The sequence below is a fragment of the Mandrillus leucophaeus genome, unplaced genomic scaffold (genome assembly GCF_000951045.1).
Source record: "Mandrillus leucophaeus isolate KB7577 unplaced genomic scaffold, Mleu.le_1.0 Scaffold206, whole genome shotgun sequence".
NCBI classification, from domain to species: domain Eukaryota; kingdom Metazoa; phylum Chordata; class Mammalia; order Primates; family Cercopithecidae; genus Mandrillus; species Mandrillus leucophaeus.
In genome coordinates, this window is record NW_012102099.1 from 1,139,585 (window position 1) to 1,158,264 (window position 18,680).

General features: G+C 50.0%; 2 protein-coding genes across 3 annotated transcripts; both read left to right on the plus strand.

Moving 5' to 3' along the window:
• Positions 1-3,606: 3,606 nt before the first annotated feature.
• Positions 3,607-14,731, plus strand: PLAGL2 (pleiomorphic adenoma gene-like 2). Of its 2 annotated transcripts, none has more exons than XM_011979779.1 (3): positions 3,607-3,855; positions 5,247-5,620; positions 9,566-14,731. In XM_011979779.1, exons 1-3 carry the CDS (start codon positions 3,847-3,849, stop codon positions 10,794-10,796), a joined length of 1,614 nt encoding a protein of 537 aa, XP_011835169.1. In that variant the 5' UTR covers positions 3,607-3,846; the 3' UTR covers positions 10,797-14,731. The 2 variants fall into 2 exon arrangements, with proteins under 2 accessions (XP_011835169.1, XP_011835170.1); XM_011979780.1 differs by lacking the exon at positions 3,607-3,855 and having other exon boundaries at positions 5,247-5,345; positions 5,558-5,620.
• A 2,133-nt stretch (positions 14,732-16,864) lies between these two features.
• LOC105539482 (putative testis-specific Y-encoded-like protein 3) lies at positions 16,865-18,407 on the plus strand. The gene has a single exon (XM_011979781.1). The coding sequence runs from the start codon at positions 16,948-16,950 to the stop codon at positions 18,007-18,009; it is 1,062 nt and encodes a 353-aa protein (XP_011835171.1). The 5' UTR covers positions 16,865-16,947; the 3' UTR covers positions 18,010-18,407.
• The last annotated feature ends 273 nt before the right edge of the window (positions 18,408-18,680 follow it).

Sequence of the window (18,680 nt, forward strand, 5' to 3'; positions counted from 1 at the left end):
CCCTGTACCCGGAGCGGCGGCGCTCCTCATCTCGGGCCCCTCAGCGCGGTCGCCCACACCCCCGATCCGGGGCCGGGTCTGCGCCAACCTGGCCTCAGATAGGCCCTGGGGTGACGAAAACTCTCCCTGGACCCCATACCTGTGTCTGGGGGACCCGAGGAGGCCACTGATCCCCTCCCTTCCGAGACCTGGAGACGCAGTCCTGAGGGACCCCCACTCCCGACCCCCAGGCTCCCTGGAGACCCAGATAACGCGCTGCTGACCTTACCAGGGACCCGGGTCTGGGGGACGCAGATAAGCTGCACCTGCTCCTTCCCTCCGACACGCCTACCCAGACCCACATAACCCCCTTTGCTGCTCCAGATAGCCCGCTCTGTACCCTGTTTCATTTTTCAGACTTATGTAACCCCCTTTGAGGCTTCCCTCAAATATCTGGGTCTGGAGAAGTCGGATAAGCCCCACCTGTAGTTCCCTCCTCAGTGGCCATACTCCCAAGCTTTCGACATCTTCCATCCTGTTACCCATTTTGAGACCCTCTTGAAATTCGGAGGATTCACTTCTGACTATCCCCAACCCCCCAGCCCTCAAACCCTTAGAATCCCCCATCTCATTCTTGTGGGAATCCCTTAGAGACCCAGGAAACTTGCTCACGATTCCTTCCCATCCTCGCTCTTCCTTCCCATCCCGGAGACTCCCTCCAGACTTCTCCCTGAATTTCCCTTGCTTCTCCAGCCCTCATCTACTCCCATCTCTCCCAGGCTCGGGGAAATTGAACTTTTCCCACACCACAGTGGGGTGGTCTAAAAGCTGGCCTGGGACCAGGCTGTGGCCCACCTTGGTGGGGAGAAAGGGCCCTGTTAGGAGGAGGATATGGGGACAGGTGTGTGGGGGAATTGGTGCTTTCACCTGCAAGCATAGCCTGTCTCCTGGCTTGTGTGTTTTTCCACCTGTCAGCCATGGGACTGTGAGTCTGGCCTTGGGTTTCTAACCCTTCTCTCCTAAAGTGAGGCCACCAGATTGGGGGCGGGGGTGTCGAATCAGGTTTTCTCCCCATGAAAATGGGGTTGTGATGAGTTGCAGCCATTTGTTCAAGGCCTCCCCAGGAGTGGGAGGCAGCAGGAATCTGAGGAAATAGTGAATCAAAGGGACTCTAAAGAGGGCCCATCTACACTGACAGAAGAATTAGCAGCCTGCGAGTAAATCCAACCCCTGTTAATCCTGTTTGATGTTTCTTGGAATGATGCAAGTCATTGAGACTCTCCAGCCTCCCTGTAATTTAATTCTCCCACCACTCTGGAGTGGGCGGGGGGAAGGGGGCGACAGCATTCCCATTTCCCCTCTTCTCACTGTTTTCCAGCCAACCAGTGTGTCTTTAGGATTTGTTTCTGGTTCCGAGATCAGGATCTGTTTTTTTTTTTTTTTTCTTTCCTCTAAGTCTATTTATAATTTCCCAGTTGCTATTTTAGGTTCTGCTTTAGGGAAGATTCTACCCCAAGGAACGTTCCGGGTCTATTTCCTCCGGCAGGTGTTGAATTGAGTTCTTCAGATCCCCAAGTAACTCTTGGGCAGGAGGATAAAAGCTATTTTAGGGTAGTCACTGAAGTGGAGCTGTTAATCCTCTGTGGGTCTCTTTAGTTAAGAACACTCAAAGATTAACCCTTTCCTTGTGCAGGGATGTTATCTCTTAACAGTTTTTTAGGGGGGAGTTAGGAGAATTTGAGTGTGGTAGCAGAAGGTGGAAACATGCAACTCAATACAAAGACAAAGATAATAGCTCTCTTTTGTTGGGTACTTCTAGCAGGCCAAGCCCTGTGCTGAACCCTTTGCATACCTCACTAAAATAATCCTTACAGCAAGCCTGTGAGGTAAGTATTTTTAGCTTTACAGATGAGGAAACAGGCTAATAATGGAGAAAGAACGCAGTTTCTATAGAAATGATGTAACACCATAAAAACTATAGTTTCATCAGAGGGCAGCAGGCATCATGGCACATAACAGGGGATGGACAGACTGGAGAGAAATATGTCTCAGTTTCAGCTTCCGAAGAGGACCATACAGTTTTTAGCAAGCATTCCTGTTTGGGATATGGAGCCCTAATAATAGAAGAGGGTATAGGAAAGTGGCTGTCTGCTCAAGAGAGAACTCTGGCCCAGGATATGGTGCTTAGAGGGAGGTAAAGTAAAGGGCTCTTTAAAGGGGATGTGCCGAGGGTTAGTTGTGAGGGAAAAGGGGAAGACTGCATTCTGGGGGAGAGGTTGGGAAAGGAAGGAAACTCACTCTGAGGCCTGAGAAGTAACATTAAAGAGGAAAAAAAGAAGTACTACTCAGGCCTCATGCGGAAAAAGAGGCAGACACAGCTGAGACCTCAGAGAAGGCACTGCGTGTATTCAGCACACATTTTGTATCAGCCACTTTCAAGAGTATTATTTCACTTAATCCTCTATACGAATCTTACAGGTAAGGAAAATAAATCCCTATTTTAGAAATTGAGGAAACTGAGGTTCAGAGAAATAAAGTAAACTGCCTATGGTTTCCCGGTTAGTAAGTGGCAGCTCTTCTGATAGCAAGTCCAAGGTTCTTTCCCCTTTCAGATCAGGCACTAGAAAGAATCTTAGGCTGCAAATATACTGAGTTATGCCAGTAACTGGGAAGGATTGTGTTTGTTTTATGGAAACAGGTTCTGTCAGCTTCTCTGTAGTCTATAGTCGTTAAGATTAAAATGTGAGACCAGAAGAGCAGCTTTGAAAGAGAAGTAGAATTCTTTCACAGTTTTGCTGAGGAAGGACAAGTCTGAAGGAACAGACCTTCTGATTATGTGAGACAAACCCAGGAATGTTTCTGGATCAGAGGAGTTTGCAGACAAAGGGCAGAGAGAGAGGCAGACTAGATCCCCAAAAGGGTTCATAGGTAACACTAGCAGCTTTGGTTATCCAAGAGGCTGCTGGTGACTGTAGGTAGGGACTTCCTGTGCCTTTTGAAAAGTGTAGGAGAGTAGGATCAGGGTGTTGGCTCTTTGTGAAGACATAACTCCATTAAAAGCAGATCACGGTGAGCGCATGGCTGCTGCTTTCCTCCTTTCGTTCTATCAGTACAAGCTCCTTAACCACCACCAGCCTCTTTCCTAGAAGCCCATTACTCACTCTTTCGGTAGCAGCCTACTAAACTATTGTGTCTTGTTTGTGCTTGTTCAGAACAGATGAGGTGGACGTGTGGGAGGTGGGGACGTAATGTTCTCTTTCTGAGTTTGTGTGGAGTTTCCAGGGCTAGGCTCCTCTCTCACATCAGCCAAACTGATGTGACTTGTTTCCTTCTGGCTGCCATTCCCAACTTTCCAGAGGCTGAGGTGCATGATTTCAAAATGAAGTGGGAGTAAAATTTGACTTTGAAGGTAGGGGTAATTCCCTCCAATCTAAACATGCACACTCGAGCACACTGTCTGCTCAATTCCAAGGTGCATAGTAATCGCTGGTATTACAGGTAATTCCACCCTTGCAAAGGAGGAGGGGACTTAAACAATGAAAGCCAGACGTCACAGGCCTTTGAGGTTTATAGTGAAGCAGGCACATATGCCATAATGACTCGAAGGCTGAAGTGGGACTGGTTTTTAGTGCTACCTACCCCTCCTCAGCATGTGATTCATGCAAAATGCAGCCACCTTAGTGCAGATCTTTCTAGACAAATCTACACTCATGATGGGGACATGTTTATCATATTACATCGCAGTGTTTCTTCCACAAGAGGAATGGTTCCTGAACAGGACGTAGCTCTTGTTAATGATGAGCAAAGCTCTCTGGGGCATGAACCCGCTGATCCCATCATCTTGTTCACGGCCAGTCTGTTGGATGAATGATCACTGTAAGCAGCAGGTGCTAATGAGCTGAGCAAGCATTCTGTGGCCCACAGCTAGTTTGTGCAGTTGGAGCCCTCCCCAGATTCTCGTGGATAATCCCCAGACACCCCTTTTTCTCTCTTCACATGGAAAAGCCTCATGATCAAATTTTGGCACGATCTCTTCAAAGGGAATCCCCCTGTTGTAGCAGGTTGCATTGTGGTTGGTAATCTGTGGTAAGCTCGAGAGTATGAATGTGGGTCTCGTCCCCTTTTGAGAGTCAATGTGGTAACTCCCATCCTCTTCCTCTGGATTGGTATCCGGAAAGGAGTTGTGTCATCCTTGCACATCTCCCCTTCTATTCAACAAGAGAAAGAATCAGACTTTAAGATTTTGGCTCCCCACTTGGGAATGGCTGCGAACCCAGTTTAAACCAGAACTACCTGGGCATAGGTTGGTCCCTGAGAATCAGCCTGCATTCAGTGACTAGTTAACCTATCTGAAATAAAGTTGAGGTTCCTTTTTTAGATATTAGGTATATAGAGATGAAAGAGAGATGATGCAAGCCCTCAAATAATCAGGCTGGTGGAGAGGAGTAAATTCCAATGCGAGCTTACTACCTTCTTCTAATGGAGATGTGCATATGTACTCTGAGGGCCTGTAGGAGGGGCCCCTCAGCACCTAGGGGTGTTGGACAGGCTTTGCTAAAGAGGGATGGTCTGGGCCCTGAGACAGAGACCCAAAGAAGTGGTGGTGGTCAGGATGGGACCAGTCCTGGTTTAGGGAAAATGCTAGGAATCTGCTGTTGCCTTCCCAGACAGACCCTCCTGATGTTGATGCACTGCTAAGAAACACATCTGGTACCAGGGCTGACTATCCAGGATGTAAATTTCCTAAGCAGAGACTTCCCCTTCCTCCTTTCTTGCCTTTTGGGCATTTTATTGCTCCTTAGCACCTCCATGAGGAGGAGAATTGTGGAAAGTAGTGGACGAGGAGGTGCCAGGGTAATGAGAAGGAGGAACCGCTATCTCTAGGTTCAGTGGAAAGGATATAAAAGTGAGGTCCAGAAGAAAAAGTTTGAAGTTTTGGGGCTTTTGGTTCTTCAGTTTATCTTGTTTCTTATTAGCCTAAATGGTACTAGTAATAGTAGCTACCACTAAGGACTTAATGGATGCCCAGCCTTCTGCTGAATGCTTTATATTCATGATCTCATGTAATCCTCAAAACATTTTTACAATTTAAGAGATTATTATGCCCATTTTATAAATGAGGAAACAACTCAGGGAAGTAAGTAATTGGCTGAAAGTCGCACAGCTTCTAAGTGGAAGGGCTGGGATTGGAACGGGATCTGTCTGCCTCCAGAGCCCATGTTCTCATGATATTGGGCTCCCTAACACCAGGTGTTCTGATGTTTCAGGTGAAGAGATTGTTTTCTGAAAGCTGCGTTGGAGGCTGTGACAGAGCTGAGAGCCTGTGTGGAGTGGATGGAGAGGCTTTCTCAATAACATGGCCCTTTGCCATTAGCCTTGCCATGACCACATTTTTCACCAGCGTCCCCCCCTGGATTCAAGATGCAAAGCAGGAGGAGGAAGTGGGCTGGAAACTAGTTCCCAGGCCTCGGGGCCGGGAGGCGGAGAGTCAAGTGAAGTGCCAATGTGAAATTTCGGGGACACCTTTCTCAAATGGGGAGAAGCTGAGGCCTCACACCCTTCCGCAACCAGAGCAGAGACCATATAGCTGCCCTCAGCTGCACTGTGGCAAGGCTTTTGCTTCCAAATACAAGCTGTATAGGTAGGTGACACTCTCATCTCTCTTCCTGCCCTGTGGTTCCCAGAGGGAAAAAGCAGGGAGACTCTGCCTAGAGTGGGTTTTTAATCTGTGGCAGAAGAGTGGAGGTTAATTTGTCCTACAAGTATACCCTGAATGCCAAACAGTTGAAGTCACTCTCTAAAAATTGATTCAGATTGCTTGATTCAGACACTAGAATCTGATGGGTTGCCTCCCAAACTATTGGGATTACCAGCGTGAGCCACTGCACCCGGCCTTCTTACACCTTCTTAGTAACGATCTGGGTGCTAATGTCAGGCAGCCTTGAACTTTTTTTTTTAAAGAGATGGGAGTCTTGCTCTGTCATCCAGGCTAGAGTACTGTGGTGCAGTCAGCTCACTGCAGCCTCTAATTCCTGGGCTCAAGTGATCCTCTCACCTCATTCTCCCAGGTAACTAGGATTACAGGCTTGAACCACTGCACTTGATTATGTTTTTAATTTTTTGTAGAGATGGGGGTCTGGCTGTGTTGCCCAGGCTGGTCTCAAACTCCTGGGCTCAAGTGATCTTCCTGCCTTGGCTTCCCAAAGCTGTGAGATTACAGGCATGAGCCACCGTACTTAGCCCTGAACATTTTTTAAAAATATTGCTTTCCTCACCTTTGTCAGGTGATGGTCAGAATTTTAGCTAGAAGTTAGGAATCAGGAATCAGTATTCGAACTTTAGAAGGAGAAGTAGACCTTTTGGCCCAGTCTGTAAATTTTAAAGTAGAGGCTCAGAGTAGGGACGTAACTTACCCAAGGTCACACAGCTTCAGAGGTCCTGCAGTGCCTCTTCTACTGAATCAGCCTGCTACTTACTCATTTAACTATGTCTGTGTCCCTGTTGCCCACTGGGGCAGCTGCTTTTCTGAAACTTGTAAGCCCAAGAACCCCTACTTAAAGTGAAATTAAATGTAAAAGTCCTGACATAAGGCAGATAGAGAAGAGCAGCTTTGGTTGCTTTGGTGAAGACAGGCAGGCATGGTCAAAAGCAATTTTGGGCCAGGCATGGTGGCTTGCACTTGTAATCCCAGCACTTTGGGAGGCTGAGGTGGGCGGATCACTTGAGGCCAGGAGTTTGAGGCAAGCCTGGCCAACATGGCAAAACCCCATCTCTACTAAAAATTTTTAAAAATTAGCTGGGTGTGGTGGTGCATGCCTGTAGTCCCAGCTACTTGGGAGGCTGTGGCAGGAGAATCACTTGAACCCAGAAGAAGGAGGTTGCAGTGAACTGAGATTGTGCCACTGTACTCCAGCCTGGGTGACAGAGCGAGACTGTCTCAAAAAAAAAAAAAAAAAAAGGGCAATTTTGATTTTATCCTTTTCACGTTAGAGGAACCTTGAGCTTGCCCTTTAGAAATGAGGTAGATTGGCCTGATGCACAGTCATCCAACTATCCATTCATCTACCCAACGTTATTGAGCTCTTGCTCTGTACCAGGCACAGTGCTCGGTGCAAGCGGTAGAGGAGTGAGCCAGTCAGATAGGGGTGCTGGCCCTCCTTGGGTTTATGGTCTTAATAGTGGGTACAGACAGTAAACAAGTAAATACATGAACAAGATGACCACAAAGCCTCAGTTCCTCATCTGGAAAACAGTTAATAGGAAGGGACTAAAATAGGCAACAGGGTAGTGTGGTAGCCAGGATTGCCCTCTTGACAGTTGTTCTGTGGTCCTCACGAGTGCTTAGATTCTCTGTGTGCTCCTATATCTTAAGGGAACTCCAGTCAAAGCCATATTCTTAGGCTTGCTTTTTTTTTTTTTTTGGTTTTGAGACAGGGTCTCACCTTTGCCCAAGCTGGAGTGTAGTGGCGTGATCATAACTAACTGCAGCCTCAAACTCCTGGGCTCAAGTGATCCTCCTGCCTCAGCCTCCTGAGTAGCTAGGACCACAGGCATGTACCACCACCACACCCGCTAATTTTTGTACATTTTCTAGAGACAGAGTCTCTTCCCTGTGTTGCACAGAGTGGTCTCAAACTCCTGGCCTCAAGCAGTCCCCCCACCTTAGCCTCCCAAAGTATTGAGATTATTGGCATGAGCCACTGCACCCAGCCTTCTTAGACTTTCTTAATGATGGTCTGGTTATCAGTGGGCGGCTGCAGGAAAGGTCCTGGGTCAGGAGGCAGGAGCCCTGACTCATCACGTATAATTTACTGTGTGATCTTAGGTGAGTTACTAAACCTCCTTGGGCCTCAGTTTCCTCACCTGCAAAATGAGGGAAATGAACAGTGGATCACTAAGCACCTCCCTCTCTACATTACCATGTCAGTTCCATTACAGGAGGTTGACAGTAACCCACACAGGCATGAGCATTCTTGAGCATGCACATGTGGGATGTGGGCAGTGGGTGTGTTTGATACCCTCCAGGTGGAAAGGATCACAGAGTGCTGTACGAGAGAGACAACTGTTGCATACCTGACTGAACACAGGTCTTCCGAAGGCCTGTTTAAATCCAGCCTCTGCTACTTACCAACTGGCGGGTGAGGGGGCCGCCTTATTTTTTAGACTTCTTTCCTTGTCTGGAGATCAAGGTTAATGACACAACTTACGCAGAGCCTGGCAAACAGTGGGTGCTGAGTTGATTCTGAATATGCTCTGGAGCTGTGAATTGCAGTTCCTGGATTCTGAGCCACTTTTCAACCGTATGGGATCAGGTAAACCAAGGGACACTGAAGTGCCATACCATTAAAACATTTCTTTAAGTGTTACTGGTTTACATGACAAGCACTTCAAGTGGTACTAACTGGCATGCCATGAAGAGTGAATGGTCCTCACACTTGAAGTCCCTGTTCCTCTCCCCAAAGGCAGCTGGTGGGTTGGTTTTTGTGTATCTTTCCTAAGACATTCAAACATGTATATTCCCTTTCTTTTTTATTTTCAAAAAAGATTGTATTACATGCACTGTATTGAACTTCCTTTTTTGACTTAGCCCTGCATATCTTGGAAATTTGTTCTAGATAAGGAAGTTAATTTATTTATTTAGAGACGAAGTCTCGCTCTGTCAGCCAGGATGGAGTGCAGTGGTGCGATCATAGCTCACTGCAACTTCGAATTCCTGGGCTCAGGTAATCCTGCCTTAGCCTCTTGAGTAGCTAGGACTACAGGTGCGTGCTGCCATGCCCATCTAATGTTTACGATTTTGTAGAGACAAGGTCTTGCTATGGTTCAGGCTGGTCTCGAACTCCTGGGCTCAAACGATCCTCCTGCCTCGCCCTCCCATAGTGCTGTGATTACAGGCGTGCACCACTGTGCCCAGACTGGAAGTTTAGATATATTTCATTTTCTCTTTATTGTATCATTTAAAATTATTTAAATGTAATGTTTGAAAAACGAAATACATCCACGTAATTCAAAATTCAAAAGGTATCAAAACTTATATGATGAAAATTCTCCATGACACCCATCCATAAGCTGTTCGGTTCTTTTTTGCATAGGCAGCCACTGGTATCAGTTTCTTGTATATCCTTCCAGAAATATTTTAGGCATATACAAGCAAATGTACATATATTTTTCCCCTTTTCACATAGAGTCCTATTCTGTATCCACTATTCTGCCTCCTTTTTTTCTACTTCCTGTCTCTTAGGAGCATGTTCCCTGTAAGTACACATAAAGCCTCATTTTTGAAAAGTTAGTCATTTTATGGACTTATAATTTATGTAACCAGTTCCCTATTGATAGATTGGACGATCAGATTGTTTCTGATTTTTTTTTTTTGCTACTACAAGGAATGCTGCAAAGAATATTGGTACACATTATTTTGCAGATAAGCAAGGATATCTGTAGAATATAATTGGTTTGGTATTGCATTGCAAGCCTTTACCATAGTTTTTGTATCTAGTTTCCTGTTAATGGACACCTTGGTTGTCCAGTCATCCCTTGTGATCTCCCCTTTTTCTGCTTTCTCCCCTCTCCCCGTCTCTACCCCCAGGCACATGGCCACCCACTCAGCCCAGAAACCCCACCAGTGTATGTACTGTGATAAGATGTTTCACCGCAAGGACCATCTGCGGAACCATCTGCAGACCCATGACCCTAACAAAGAGGCCCTCCACTGCTCTGAGTGCGGTAAGAATTACAATACGAAGCTGGGCTACCGGCGCCACCTGGCCATGCATGCTGCCAGCAGCGGTGACCTCAGCTGCAAGGTGTGCCTGCAGACCTTTGAGAGTACCCAGGCCCTGCTAGAGCACCTGAAGGCCCACTCACGCCGGGTAGCAGGCGGTGCCAAGGAGAAGAAGCACCCCTGTGACCACTGCGACCGGCGGTTCTATACTCGTAAGGATGTACGGCGGCACCTTGTGGTGCACACAGGCCGTAAGGACTTCCTGTGCCAGTACTGTGCCCAGCGGTTTGGCCGTAAGGACCACCTGACGCGTCATGTCAAGAAGAGCCACTCGCAGGAGCTGCTCAAGATCAAGACAGAGCCCGTGGACATGTTAGGCCTACTCAGCTGCAGCTCCACAGTCAGTGTGAAGGAAGAGCTGAGCCCTGTGCTGTGCATGGCCTCTCGGGACGTAATGGGGACCAAGGCCTTCCCTGGCATGTTGCCCATGGGCATGTATGGTGCCCACATCCCTACCATGCCCAGCACGGGCATGCCACACTCCTTGGTGCACAACACGCTGCCCATGGGTATGAGCTACCCTCTGGAATCCTCACCTATCTCTTCCCCAGCTCAGCTCCCTCCAAAATACCAGCTTGGATCTACCTCATACTTGCCCGACAAATTGCCCAAAGTGGAGGTGGATAGTTTTCTGGCGGAGCTTCCTGGAAGCCTGTCTCTCTCATCCGCTGAACCCCAGCCCGCCTCACCTCAGCCGGCGGCAGCTGCGGCCCTCCTAGATGAAGCACTGCTTGCCAAGAGCCCCGCCAACCTCTCTGAGGCCCTCTGCGCTGCTAATGTGGACTTCTCCCACCTACTGGGCTTTCTTCCACTCAACCTGCCCCCGTGTAACCCACCTGGGGCCACAGGAGGCCTGGTCATGGGCTACTCCCAGGCCGAGGCACAGCCCCTGCTCACCACTTTGCAAGCTCAGCCTCAAGATTCCCCAGGAGCTGGGGGACCACTGAACTTTGGGCCTCTGCACTCCTTGCCTCCTGTCTTCACGTCTGGCCTGAGTAGCACCACCCTGCCTCGTTTCCACCAAGCATTCCAGTAGCCCCCACAGAGGCCCTCAGCTCAGTTTTTGGCTCTGTTAGGGAGCCTTAGTACCCACCCCATCCGTGTCCCCCATGAAGGCAGCTGAGCTTTCAGAGCTGGGTTCAAAAAAAATTCCAGTGTCTGTATGGAGCACTTGGTTTGGGGGTTCAGGCTCCAGGATCAATTCCAGAAGGAGCCTTGAGCCCCAACCCTGTGAAAAGATCTCATACCATAGGACTTCAGGTATTTTTTACTTTTATTTTTTTGACCTGAATCGGGAGCCACACTTAGCCCTCTGCCTCTCCAAAGCGCCAGAACCTCCTCCTCTTTGGAGAATGGGGAGGCCTCTTGGAGACACAGAGGGTTTCACCTTGGATGACCTCAAGAGAAATTGCCCAAGAAGCCCGCCTTCTGGTCCCAACCTGCAGACCCCACAGCAGTCAGTTGGTCAGGCCCTGCTGTAGAAGGTCACTTGGCTCCATAGCCTGCTTCCAACCAATGGGCAGGAGAGAAGGCCTTTATTTCCCACCCACCCATGCATCCTGTACCAGCACCTCCATTTTCAGTCAGTGTTGTCCAGCAACGGTACCGTTTACACAGTCGCCTCAGACACACCATTTCACCTCCCTTGCCAAGCTGTTAGCCTTAGAATGATTGCAGTGAACACTGTTTACACACCGTGAATCCATTCCCATCAGTCCGTTCCAGTTGGCACCAGCCTGAACCATTTGGTACCTGGTGTTAACTGGAGTCCTGTTTACAAGGCGGAGTCGGGTCTTGCTGACTTCTCTTCACTTGAGGTCACATTTTTCCCCCGTGGGGAAATAAACTGAGTTTGGACTGCTCCAGTCTCTGCCATCTTCCATGACTGCATCTGTTCCTGCCTGCCTCGGCAGTGTCCACAGAAGACAGGCAAGAAGATTGGAGCAGTTTTCTCACAGGTCTGCAATTCTGTTTTTCTCCAAGTACATTATGACCCCCTCATCCTTCTCTTGAACTGGAGAGGGGAAGAAATGAAAGGCATGCCCATATCCGTCACCTCCCCATCCCTTAGTCCCCACCTTGAACATCATGAGCTGTTGTTACTAGTCTTGGAAGCAGAGTCTGGGTTGGTGTGGATAGCGAAGGAGGAGGTCTGAGCCCTTCATTTGTCTTCCTCCCACCTGTCCCTTTTCCAGGAAGTTGTGGAATTGTTGGAAGAAGAGTTTGCAGAAAGGAATGGGCAGATTAGCTAAGGGATAGCTAATGGGCAGATATCTATGGGTACATTGTTGTGTCCCAAACCAAAATTTTCCTTATCCGCAATGTCCCTTCTGTCTCTTCCACTTTACAGTGGACTCGGCCACTGTGCATAGGCTTCTCTGCTGTCCGTCAAATCACTTCTACTTCCTTGTGCCCCCGCCCCCGCCTCCAGTTTTCCCCCAGTATCCAGCAAGGTTTCTTGCAACAAATGATCAGTTCTTCTCTTCTGACTTGTGGGGCTCCCTACCGCAGAGAGTACAGCCCTTGCCCAGAGCCCAGGAACCCCATCCTTGCTTCATCTCAGTTCTTCATGGGCTTCACTCTTCCCACTCATGGAAGGGAGGCAGCTCAGGGACCTCCATTGTGGGACCCTTGAGACGCCTCCACTCTGATTCAGAAACACACTTCTACCTCTTTACTGTTAACTCTTAACAGATGCAGTCAGCAGTTTCTGGGCACTTCTCTCAGTAGGTGCCTCCTGCTGACTTCTCCACTAGGGTTTCAGGACAAACTACCAAGGAACTGCCTCAGCCTCCTACCAGTTCTCCCTCACCCAACTTCTGTCTAGGTTCACTTGGTTTGTCATCAGGAACTGAGCAGGTCCAGGACTCAGGCTTCTGCTTCAGCCCAAGCCAGTACTCCTTGTTTGAGGTAAAAGCCTTAAAATTTAGCTCCCTAGCCCTTGATTGGAAGCAATTTGGAATAAGTGTGTTTCGATTTAGGCAGGGTAGCTTGGGATACTTTTTAAAAAACAAAACCAGATATTAAAATGTCTGGCAAGGTTAGAATCAGACTAGATGATTTGCTTCTAAAAATTAGTTTCAGTGAGTCCCAGGGACTAATTAAGGTTTATTTTTAAAAGCGTCTACCTTGGTACGCAGCCACCTCCTGCATGCTGTGCATGTTATTGGGACTTGTATTACAGGCGATAGTATGTGAGAATCCAGTTGGGACTCGCTGTTGCCATCCTCCTTGTTGTATCTGGTTTTCATTACTAGACCCAGCAACCCTTCTCACCTTAACGGCCACCTTCCCTAGACCCTCAGTTTACAGAGGCCACTGAGCCTCTGGCTGCAGAATACAAAGTCCTGGGCTGTTAGAGGAGTCCTTTCCTCTCTGCCTGCCCTTTCCTGTCCCTCCCTCGAATTCTTTCTCCCCGTAAGTGATGCTGGGAAAGTCATAGGACTGGCAAAGCAACTGTTTAAACCCTTGTAACTGGGGCCTTGCCCCCACCCCCTGTCTTTTCTCCTTGCCTTCCCCATTCCCGTGTCCTCCCATCTATCCTGTCTTTCCTTTTCTCCTCCCTTAGTGTCCTCAGCACCCACAAGGAATTTTCCTATCACTGTGAACTTTGCTGGTACAGAGGAATGATATCTGCCTTCACCTTTTTTTTTTTTGGACCATAGCTAGCCAGTCATTTCTTAAACCTCCCTTCCTAAAATCTAGGGGGTGGAGGGGAAAAGAAAAAAAAAAAAGCCTTAGTGGCCTGGTTGTTCAAAGGATAAGAATAGCTTTATCCTATACTCAGTACCCAAACTCACTTCAGTATGCTTACTGAGGCCATGAGAACCTGAGGGACATCTGCCCAGGACACGAGCCATGGCATATGGCAAAGACCAATGAGGGACCAGGAAAAAAAGGGGTGATGTCCCCTTTCCCTGCCACCTCCAGCCTCTGTCAGCAATGGGCTGTCTCCCTCCCACTCTACACAGTAGCTGGTCAGGGCTGAGTGCAGCCCTGGGGGTAAGGGGATGACATGCCCAGGTGTCAGCTCAAAGGATCTCTGCATCATCTTGAGGTGGGAGGCAGGGAAAGGAGCACCAATGAGGTTGCCCCCTCCCCAACCTTTTACAAATGGCATTTTCTTAATTGAAATCCGGGAAGCAGGTGTGATTACTTTTTTGCTCGTAGATATTGTCCTAAGTTGGAATTCTCCCACTGCCCTAAAGCTTTCCCTAGTAGTCCTTTAAATTCCCCCCTGCCTTTTTGGTAGCTGTTTTCTCCGTCCTCTCTCCACCTCCCCTCTTATCTAGGAGCTGTTTGTAAGCACGATTTTTTAACAGGTTATATTGTACAGGATCAATATTTTACTTTTTAACAAGGATATTTATGTAACAAGAAACTTTGCCTTAGGCAGGTGTTGGCCAGAAAAGTCCAGATTCCTCTGGGACCCCACCCTGGCCTCTCCTGGAGCTGTGAACCTGCTGTGGAAGGAACTGGCCGTGGCCTTCGCCTCTGGAGAGTAGGGCCTGTGGTGAGGGAAGGGCGCTCATTCACCATGATAGTCTTGTGCCTCCCTGGAGGGCTTGGAAACATTCCAGGCCGACTTCTTTGTGTGCCGGCTGACTTCCTCAGCTCACGCTTCCCACGTGCACCTCTCCACCTCTGCATATTTGGCACTAGAACTCCTGAGACACCACTTCTCATGCTTCTCCCTCCCTACCAGCGGTCAAGGCTTTGTAACTCCAGATTATTTAAAGAGAAAAATACAAGACAGAAATCTTCTAGCACTTTGTAAACACAGTGAATAACCTCTTGGAGTATTTTTGGCTTTATATAAAACAAGGTTTTTAATTGTAAAGTATAAGTGCCATTAGAAAATGCACAGGGCATATCTTTGTTAAAGTAGATTTTTCAATGTTTTACAGAATTACATTTTCAAAAAAAGGTTTTTATAATGAAGTTGTTTATTAAAAACTTCTGAATGATGTGTTTGGGAGTTGTGAACCTGTCTGATTGGGAAAGGGTTGGAGACAGCCTGGAATTGGGAAGAATTGGAGTCTCCAGACATCTTTAGCATCCAAGATGATGGTGAGTGTAGGGCAGACAGTAAAAACCCCTCCCATCAGCACCTACAAGCTTTGTACTTTTAAGCTAAATATCTTATTTGCATGTCTTTGAGGTAAGTGGCATAATTCTATCAATCATCTTGGATGCAAGGGTCAGCCAAAATCAAACTGGCTTTAAACAGTGAAATTGCATGTAACTGGAAAATGCCAGACGTAGAGCAGTCTTTAGGTTAGGCTTGATCTTGTGGCTCCAGCATGGTTGGCCTCAGCATTCCTATTTCTCTCTGCCCTGTCTTGTGCAGTTGTGACTTCATCCACAGGCCCTACAAAGTAGATTTCCCCTTTGTGTGGGAGTGAGCAGAATGCTGCCTGGATTCCAGACCTGCCATTCTCACACATTGCCGACCAGAAGGAAGCAGCCCTTTCCGGGCTCTCAGGAGAGGACTTGCCACAGAAGCCCCAGTAAGCATCCTGTTTCACTGGCCTTGATGGGATTCTGTGCCGTCCCCAAACCAGTTACCATATGCCCCTGACAACAAGGCTGAGACAGGAGGAGTGGTTTCTCAAAAGAAATTTGGGGCACTCTTAGGATGAGGAATTGATGCTGGTTGACCAAGAAAGGACAAATGTTCACCCTAGTCACTGCCCAAGGTGCACAGCTGGTGACAGCTAGGACCAGACCTTACCTACACTTGTGTCCAACCAGGTTCAGGCAGACTGCTGAGAGGCTTACATGGCTTCACCTGAGCTTGGTGGTCTCTAATGAAGGTCGTTACCACCATCTTGGGCACCAACCCTTGTGCTGAAATCCTCCCATCAGGGGCTCAGACTGAACTGGCTTTTCTGTGGTCTGGAGCCAGTGTCCATGGCCAAGTAGTGCAAGTCACTTGGAGTCCAGCCCAAGAGCCTGTGGGGCCATTAACAAGTGCAGGTGTTTTGTGTACAAAGGAAGTGGGCTGACCCTTCATCGTTGGCCTTCCACTTGACGCATGTTTACTGTCCACCCCAATAGGTTAAAACCCTAGCTAGGACCCTAAGGAAATCTACCTTGCTCCCTAGGGAGTGTATACCACAGTAAGGTCTGAGGGCTCAGATGAGGGAACTGTTGTATCCATTGGTCAGGAAAAGGCTGAAAGCTTTCTGGAAGAGGTGGCAAAGACTTCCAGGCAGAGGTGGGGGGATTAGAGGTACTGACCTCCACAGGTCACAGTTTGGGAGCTGAGACCAGAGGAACACAGATTTGCAGGATCAAGGACTGCGAGGGCTGGCCAATCCAGCCCTTAGCCTACCAGGTTCAGTCCCTGCACTTCAGGCTAGAGTCCACCTTTGGAAGGGTAGTCTTTGGGCCTAGGACAAAGTGAAGCAAGGTCCACCAGGCTTCTGCCAGCCAGCCCAGGAGGAACCAACTCCTGTTGGAGAAACCAGGCAGATGCCCACTCGCTCCCTGGTTTGTAGCATTTAAGACCCTCTCTCACCCCAGATTCTTCCACTCTGACCTTATTTTCCCCACATGAATATTTCAAGCACCTGCTTTCCCTACATGAATGCGTTGATCACCTTTGTGTGTCAGAAGATTATCTGCCGCTCCCAGTTTAAGTTTGGTCAGTCTTTGCAGAGGATACCTCTTAAGCCCTCTGCATGTGCCTGAGTTAATTTATCCTGTGCAAAGCTGAATGTCCTACAACTGCCCAAAAGCGCCACTGGAGTCTGGAAGCCGGGCGACTCCTGCCTTCCCACCGCAGATGGGGAACATTGAGCAATCGCCTGGCGTGGTGGCTGTGATGGGGAAGTTTTAATTGTCCAGGGCCAGGGACTGGGCCTGTCCCCTGGTGTTTGCTCCGAGCTGATCCTTGCTTGGTACACACTTCTCCCCACCTCCACCGCCAGCGCCAACGAATCTGGGGCCAGTTCCGTCTGGCGCCCGCGGTCGCGTCCCCATTGGGCAGTCCCGTACCCCTCCTCCGGGCCTCCAGGCCGCTCGCCCCGGCTGCGGGGGACCCCGGCGAATCACATCCGAGAGGGGGACGCGTGGGGCGGAGCCTTCCGCCCTCTGTCCTCCCGCCACCTGCCGCACCTCTCGCCTAGGCCGCAGTCGCCCGCGCGCCCCGAGCCCCTCCGGGTCAGAGGCTCCCGCAGGCGATGGCGGACGAGAGGGCGGGGACTCCGGAAGCCGCGGCGCGCCCGCCGCCCGGCCCTGCCCGGGAGGGGGACGCGCACACGGCCCCCGCGGCCTGGGCCCGAGAAGCTGGGGGGCGCAGGTCCCTCCACCCCGCAGCGGGCCCCAGGACCGCCCTCCTTTGCCTCGGGCGCGGGGAAGCTGCCTCCGCGGCGACTACTCCGAGCCTGGAAAACGGCCGGGTCCGGGACGAAGCCCCAGAAACCTGTGGTTCAGAGGGGCTAGGGGCTCGGGCGGGAGCCGGCGAGAAGGCCGAGGACGCGACCATGGAGGAGGGCGCCATCTTCCAGGAGGAGCCAGCGGAGGAGGTGGAGAAGCAGCAGGTGGGGGAGAAGCTGGTGGGGGAGGAGAAGCAGGAGGTGGGAGCGGAGGCCCAGGAGGGCCCGGGGCTCCTGAACCTTGGTGCCCTAATTGTGGACCCACTGGAGGCCGTGAGCGCCCAGGCCGACAGGGCCTACCTCCGGCTCGAGCGCAGGTTTCGGCGGATGCACAGGTTGCACCTTGCCCGTAGGAGCTTCATCATCCAGAATATTCCGGGCTTCTGGGTCACTGCCTTCCTGAACCACCCGCAGCTGTCAGCCATGATCAGCCTTCGAGATGAAGACATGCTCTGCTACCTGATGAATTTGGAGGTGAGGGAGCTCAGGCACTCCAGGACAGGTTGCAAATTCAAGTTCCGCTTTTGGAGCAACCCCTACTTCCAGAACAAGGTGATAATGAAGGAGTATGAACGCAGAGCCTCAGGCCGAGTGGTGTCTATTGCGACTCGCATCCGATGGCACCGGGGCCAGGAACCCCCGGCCCTCGTACACAGAAACCGGGACACTGTCCGAAGCTTCTTCAGCTGGTTTTCACAGCACAGCCTCCCAGAGGCCGACAGGGTTGCCCAGATTATTAAAGATGACCTGTGGCCCAACCCCCTGCAGTACTACCTGCTGGGGGATAGGCCCTGCAGAGCCAGGGGAGGCCTTGCAAGGTGGCCCACAGAGGCCCCTTCTAGGCCCTACGGGTTCCAGTCTGGCTAAGTGCTGCCTTGGGATGTGGAGCCTAGGTAAGGCTCCCTCATGCCTCCTGTGTGTGGTGGATCCGGGCTCAGGCCCGTGGTGGACGCTCTGCTGTCTGCTGTGTGTTCTGTGCACTCCGGCTCTGCATGTTCGGTGGACTCAGCTCTCAGATTGTGGCCCTCGTGGCCAGTCTCTACTGTTTCCATATGGCCTCATGCTGTTCTGTGTTAACATCACGTGGCTGTCACATGCCACTACCTCTACACTAAGTACCCAGTGCTGTGGATGTGCACTGCCATAATCTTTATGGCGTGGACCTGTGACCATGGCCATCCCAGCCAATTTTGACGAGGGCACCCACAAGTCACTACTTGGAGGACAGTGCCTCTTTGAGGCCTGTGCTTCAAGACTCCAGCCTGCTGGCCTTCACATGCGTGCTGGTCGTGCTCACAGTAGCTCTACATCCGGGCTGTGGTAAGCTGAGTCTCATTACCCAAGATGAAGTGGGTTCATTTGGTGCCGGGTGCCACCCAGACTTGGACATTCCATGGCCTCAAGACCACAGGCTACCACCAAGTGGACTCTTGAGTATCTGGCAGGATGAGCACACAGCTGTCTGCTGGGCATGGGTGAGGTCAAGGGCATGAAGCAGTGGACAGCACATTCTTTGTGATCATACTGCTCCTCCTGCC